This window comes from Kryptolebias marmoratus, linkage group LG20 (genome assembly GCF_001649575.2).
Source record: "Kryptolebias marmoratus isolate JLee-2015 linkage group LG20, ASM164957v2, whole genome shotgun sequence".
Lineage (NCBI taxonomy): Eukaryota > Metazoa > Chordata > Actinopteri > Cyprinodontiformes > Rivulidae > Kryptolebias > Kryptolebias marmoratus.
The window spans coordinates 24,375,440-24,382,361 of record NC_051449.1 but is presented as its reverse complement, the minus strand read 5'-3'; the positions used below and the strand labels follow the sequence as shown (position 1 = coordinate 24,382,361).

Below are 6,922 nucleotides of genomic sequence, written 5' to 3'. Positions count from 1 at the left end.
ATCAAAATTAAACGAAATAAACATTTGAAATATATGAGTTTGTATGTAATGTATGAATATAATATACAAGTTTCACTTTTTAAATGGAATTACTGAAATCAATCTACTTTTTCATGATATTCTAATTTTATGACCAGCACCTGTATATAAGTAAGCATTAAAAAGATGAACAGAGCTAACATGAGAATTACATGCTGATCAGCTAGACTGTAACAGAGAAAAACTGTAATAGAGAATGCTAATAATGCAGTGTCTGCTAAAAAAGGTAACAAGATTGTGTGCCTCTAAATTATTTAAACATGTTTCGTCATATTTGGGTAATCTGCATATCACATATTTCCTTTTTTATCTGTTCTTCATTTCATAGCTGGTTGAAGGTGTCCTACAAAGCAAGTCTGGTGGTGAAGAGGTTCTCCAGGAGTATGAAACAACAGAAACCCTAACTGATGTCACAAGAAGACAAATGGTGAACATACTGGTGGCTCACACAGTTGATAAACATGGGTAGGTGGCTTTTTACACTTTTTAATTTATGTAAAAATGGATCATGTTGTGACTAATTTAAAATATGCTATTAGGAACATCCCCACTAAAGCAATCAGAGAGGAGTATGCCATACACCAAAAAAGGCCATGTAATGTTCTTTAACCATTGTGTTTTTGTATTTTGGGATTAAAAACAGTGATTTTGCATTTTAAAAAAAAATCTGATTGTTTTCTTTCCCCCTTTTTAGTAGCACTTCTATGATGCAGCAAGCAGCACTGGATACATTTCATGGCGTCTTAAAACAGTCAAAAGGAATATTTGAAGAGGATCTCTTGTGCCACCAAGTAGCTCCAATGACATTTTATCTGGAGGCCCAAACATCCAGAGAACTGTGATTGTTGAAAGACAGCTGGATGGAAATGCCTGCCATGAGGCCATATCTCTACTTAACCACACCACAGACAGGTCCCTGATCTTTCAGAAGACGAGAGAGACTTTTGAGCACTGTCACAAACTTTTTAAAGATGCCAGTGTAAGAACTGATAGGCTGACAACATTCCCCAGGTTCTTGGACACAAAAGATTTGATCAGTGTTCAAATAAGTTGTTAGTCTTTAAATGTGGATTTTTACCATTATGATAGTTGGATTTCTACTTTTTATTAAAGACTGATCAAGACTTTAGTCTTCTATTCAGTGAAGAAACCTCATCCAAACTGTTGCAGAAGTTGGATGTGTTCTTCTAACCAAATGTTATCAAGGAGGCTAAGCATCTCACTTCGACACCTGAGTTGAGAAGTTTGGTGCAGTCAGTGGATAGCCCTCAAGGAGATGACCAGGATAAGGCATCTTGTAAGTACCTAAATATATCTTAACATGACTGACTGTTCAAAGTATCCTACACTGTCTCTATGTTCTCATAAATTTCTGATATTACATCTGAAAACTTTCATGAATTTATCCTCAGCCTATGACCAAGAAATGGCCTCCTTGTTACTGCTCTTACATCTCCTTCCACCACCACCAGAAGGACAGAAATCTCCAAAAATCACTTTGGGTTGTAATTTTCACCAGGAACTAAACTAACCACATCAATCAAACTTTCTGGTGCTTTGAGAAGCTGAAGAATGACACAGCTGTTGTAATTTTGGGTTTCTTTATACAATTAATTGCAATGCACCCAATCATGTCTCCTTCACACTATCTGTATTTACTATTTACTGCCTTGTTTGGGTTCCTGTGCTTGGCATGTGAAACGTCACATTTCTGAGTGATCACAGAAAATACAGAAGAGACCATTAATAATTTTTTCTATCTTTCATTCTTGATTTAATTTTTTTTTAAATGAGAGACTCTGAAAACAAACGTCTTTTATGACTTTATTTTGATTTATGTTAGCTTCAAAATACCTTTCATTTCACTTTAAACTTGATCCTGCTATCAGTTTATTCATGTAGTGTTAAAGATCCCTTCCCTTTTATGACCTCTGACCCATCATCATCTCCCAAGAACTGTTCTTCTTGATATCACCCTGAATAAGTATTTGCTTTTTCAGGGTTTACTCTTGAACAATCTAATCAGTAGAGACAGAATTTTTATTCTTTGAAAGACTCATAAAAACATGAATTTTGCAAAATGAAAGTTGTTAATATGTTTGTAAAATCTTTTGAATTGTGAGAAATGGATGTTGATTTCTTTTATTTGTGCATTTATCTAGTCAAAAATCAGTCAAAGGGTTTAAGAAACGTTGTTGTTGTTTTTGTTTTGCCTTACAGGAGGTAGGTTCATATTCTGTATGTTATATTATATAAACAATGTTTTTTTTCAAGAAATGCAGTCTTATTACATTATTGATGCAGTTATTACATTATCAAAGTTTTTTTTTTTAAAGAAAATACACCTATAATGTAATAGCCAATCAATAATTAGTTATTAGTTATTATAGTATAGTTATTACATTATTGCAAAATGTTATTTGCTGAAAATTTGTATTACATTATTGGCAAGTTATTATATTATCAGTTGCTACAGACCCTGAAAAGATATTTTTGGGAATAATACAGTGAAATACATAGTGATTAGTGAGAAAAATTATAATAATTGAACAATATTTATATAAATTATTTGTTAAGCTTTCCAGCTGCGATCAGAACATTCCGTTTGTATTTTATAAGACGGGTAAAAGGCTCTCACATGAGTTTCTTCTTAGAGCCCCATAGAACACCTCTCCTGGGTTGTCTGACTTTACCCTTGAATCTTGGTTCGGTGAAAATCTGTACAACTCTTGTTTAGAACCAGTTTAAAGGATTACAGGAAGGTGTGCAGGTATGGATCATCCAGAACCTGCTAAGAACTGATCAGAACCCAGCTGGACAATTTTTTTTTTTTTGAGTCTGGAAGAATAAGTCTGACACTTCCGCTGAACCCTGGGCGCATTTTCCTGTGGTGGATCGGATTCACCTCAAGGGAATCCCTGGGATCACGTGCCCCAAACTCCACAGTTCTATTGGTTCAAGGCACGTGTCTGAGAGAGCCGTAACATCACGTCACAGCAGAGCTCAGAGCCAATCAGAAATAAAAACCAAAATGTGTAGTGAAAAGATTTGAGCGCTGGATCAATCAGGACTGTTTAGTTCTACTGAAGGAGCAATACTTCTGTTCAGGGATCCAAACGACCCGGAACCATTGGGTCAGTTTTATAAAAATGTTTTTCATCATGTCTGAGCTGACTGCAATGAACAGAACCGGGTCTGAGGTGAAGATGTTCTGAGTCCAAACTGAAGAATGATTGTTCTTTGTCAGAATCAGTCCAGGTTCCGTTTCTCAGCTCGACAGGAGCAGCAGCACCGAACCGACACTCTGTTTCTTTCCCATCCAACATTTTGGTTCTGAACTTTTTTCTCCAACGGAAAGAACCATCAGAACCCTGGGATTAATATTTGTTGGAACAAACAGAACTGAGACTTCATCAACATGGAGAAACATGTTGGCCCAGACTCAGAGCGCCACCAGAATCAGAACCGGGCCATCCTGCCTCTGCTGCAGCCCCCGGACCTGCAGCAGTCCAACATCACCAACTTCTGCATCGACAACATCCTCAGGCCGGAGTTCGGCCGCAGGCGGAAAGACCAGAGTCCGGTTCGGGGCGGATTCGGGTTCGGCCTGGTGATGAGAAGCAGTGAACTGACATTGAGAAAACCTTCAAAAACTGGTACCTCCCAGGCCAGAGGCTCAGGAGAAGAGGAGGACCCGAGTGGGTCCGAGGGCAAGAATCCGGACCCCGAGGCCAGGAGGCCCGAAGTCCGGGAAGGAGGCAGGGGTCGAAGCCCCGAAGCCGGCGCGGCCCCGACGGCTCGAGGCCTGCTGTGGCCCGCCTGGGTCTACTGCACCCGGTACTCCGACCGTCCGTCTGCAGGTGGGTCCAACAGAACTCTGGGAGTCCGACACAAATGTGCTCTTTAAATAGAATTTTTTTTTTTAAATCTGGAAATTGTTTATTTTTTCAAAAACAATAAAATACCAACATTTTAAATAAAACAATTAAATTTTTTAAATGAGCACAAAAGTTCATAAAAAATCCATTTCAGGTTTACTAACAATCATTTTATATTACTATGATTATTATAGTAAAATTAGGTCAAAGACTTCGTTTTTACACCCACAGAAGCTTATTTGTCCATCAGAAACCAGCAGGCCCGCTCCTCTTCAGACCTGTCTGAAAACAATAAAAACAACTGCAATAAAACCAGAGTTCTGCAGGAAACAAATCAGCCTGAACCAGCTGTTTGCAACAAAACTCGGTCTGAATCTGGGTTTTATAAAAAATAAATACTGTTCAGTTTGATTTGGATTCATCAAAAAGTTTTTTAAACAGACGAACTGAAATGTGAAAACAAATAAATAAATAAAGTTGCAAACACCCTGAACCAAGTTTAAGGCCTTTGTTCGTTCGTCTTCTTTGTTAATATTCCATTAGCATATTTTTTTCACTAATGGGGGAGGATCGGGGTTAAAACGGATCCCCCCAGGATTCAGGGTGAAATGTTGGAACCACTTCAAGCCGTCATGTCGGAGGATTTCTGCTCTAAGCTGCAGGAAACTTTCTAACCCCCCCCCCCNCACACACACACACACACACACACGCTGAAAGATAAACGAATTCATTAATTAACTTTAAAGGAATAAATAAGTTTATCTCTACCTCACGGTTTAGTTTGGTGTCATTATTCAGACTCTTTAGCACATATAAAATCCAGTCCGCCTGAAAGAAAACTTTTTCAAACTTTTGTGTCAAACAGAGTTATTTATTTATTTATAAATATTGAAAACAACAAGCACTTAGTTAGGGTCCTGTTCGGAGCTGATGGACCTGATCTCGTTTTAGTTTTCTAAAGATTTATTTAATCTATGTGAAAAAAAAAACCCAAAGCAAACAACAACAACCACAAAAACAAACAAACAAAAAAACCAGCAGTTTTATTTTACGAAAGTCCTCTTTAAAATTCAAACAAACAAATAAACAAACTGAACAAAATGAGGAGGGGAACCAGAACTGAACCGAGCCGTAAGTCGCGGCAGGTTTCCCGCTTTTCGGTTTGATCTACTGTTGATTGATCTCATCGCTTAAATCCACCGCCCTCTCTGATCCTAATTTATTTATTTAAATGCTTCTATATTTTTGATGAATTAAAATCACTCTTTCAAACATTTTGGTCATTCTTCAGCTCAAATCGGATGGGGTGATAAAAGCTGGGGCACGAGGTTTCAGCGGAGGAGGGGGTGGGGGTTTATTCTCGCAGTTTTATTTTTAGACTAAATTTCATGGATTAGTCTTATTTGTTCATAAAAATTAATTATTTACACAAATTACACAAAACAACACTAAACCAAGTGCTGTTTGTTAGAAACATCATTTTATCCCTGATTCAATAGGGGCCCAGTCAGTTATTTTTTCTTTAAACATCTGTGGTCATACACAAAATTCTGAATTTCATTTTAACGTCATTTGAAAAAAAAATAAAATTATTCTCTTTACAACATTTGTGATGCATTTAAGAATAAACCATCTTTACAAAAGAGGCGCACAGCATACAGAACAAGTGTTAAACTTATTTTCACAAGGGGCTAAAATTAAAAGTCTAATTCCACGGGACAGCAAGCCTCTTTCAATATTTTTTTAAAAAAGTAATAAATAAAATTTGATTTGATAAAAAATGATTTCAGGGGCGTTGAAAGGTATAAAGCCATACAGGGACACAAAAGAGGGTTGCATCACTTCACAAAACAGCCTAGTTTCCATAGGTACTTTGCAGTTACCCTGTTTGTACCCCCATAAATACTTTGTAATTATCCCCATATAGATATATATTGTTTTTTAAATGTTTCATCACAGAATGCTGGATATTTTTATGCTGGAAATATTATCTTCTGCTTTTTGGATTTGCAAAGAAGTGTCAGAAATATGATGGAGCACTTCAGAATTATACTGGGGCATAAACCTGAAATGCTCCAGTGTAATGGGTCTGGCAATGCATATGGATTATATTATTCAGATTTGTCAGTTAGAGTCATGGAAACTCTCACTACTGACTAAAGTTGCACTTCAGGAGTAGAAAACCACCAGTAGTTAGTTGAAAATTGGTAGATCTTAAAACTACTCACTATAGTGAAATTTCCTGGTCCAGTTGATGAAACCATTTTGAAATTCCAGAGGAGTGTGTGTGTGATGTCTTAATCAGTGAGTTTGAATAGAGACTGAAGTTCTGTGCAGATGTTACTGACTTTCAGTGTTGGACAAAATGTACAAAATTATATAACTAGCTTAAAAACAGGATGGAAACTGGGATGGCAGGATACTTTTTTTTTTACTGTGGCAGCTGCCACTTCGTTCCACCCCCTAGAGCCACTACTGTTTTGATAAACTCAGAAAACACATCTTTGCTATTTATTAAATAGTAAGTCAGTTATTGGAATGTTCTGTGGAATCTTTCAGATCAAATCATGTCAGAGCTGTGATAGTTAATCCATCATCACTAAACTGCTGCTTTTAACCACCAAATGTTTGTTTTTATCCCCAACACACACACACAGGACCCAGATCTCGGAAACCAAAGAAAGCGGCGATCCCCAGCAGTAGGGAGGAGAAGCGGCCGCGGACTGCCTTCACCTCTGAGCAGCTTCAGAGACTAAAGAGTGAGTTCCAGAACCACCGGTACCTGACCGAGCAGCGGAGGCAGGACCTGGCCAAGGAGCTGGGCCTCAATGAGTCCCAGATTAAGATCTGGTTCCAGAACAAACGGGCTAAAATCAAAAAGGCATCTGGGAAGAAGAACTCACTGGCCCTGCAGTTGCAGGCGCAGGGACTCTACAACCATTCCTCGGCTGGGGGGGCTGGGTCCGACAGCGACTAGACCTGGACTGATTGGAGGGAGGGGAGGG

The 6,922-nt window shown here is 38.2% G+C and overlaps 1 protein-coding gene across 1 annotated transcript; it reads left to right on the top strand.

The window, feature by feature from the left end:
* The first annotated feature begins 3,062 nt into the window (after positions 1 to 3,062).
* On the top strand, positions 3,063 to 6,894 carry LOC108247723 (homeobox protein engrailed-1-B-like). Its single transcript, XM_017436062.2, has 2 exons — positions 3,063 to 3,899; positions 6,575 to 6,894. Exons 1-2 carry the CDS (start codon positions 3,458 to 3,460, stop codon positions 6,892 to 6,894), a joined length of 762 nt encoding a protein of 253 aa, XP_017291551.1. The 5' UTR covers positions 3,063 to 3,457.
* Positions 6,895 to 6,922: the final 28 nt, after the last annotated feature.

Coding starts and splice junctions, on each gene's coding strand:
- LOC108247723 (XM_017436062.2), top strand. CDS start 3,458: ATGGAGAAACATGTTGGCCCAGACTCAGAGCGCCACCAGAATCAGAAC. Junction 3,900..6,574: donor CTCCGACCGTCCGTCTGCAG/GTGGGTCCAACA, acceptor ACACACACACAG/GACCCAGATCTCGGAAACCA.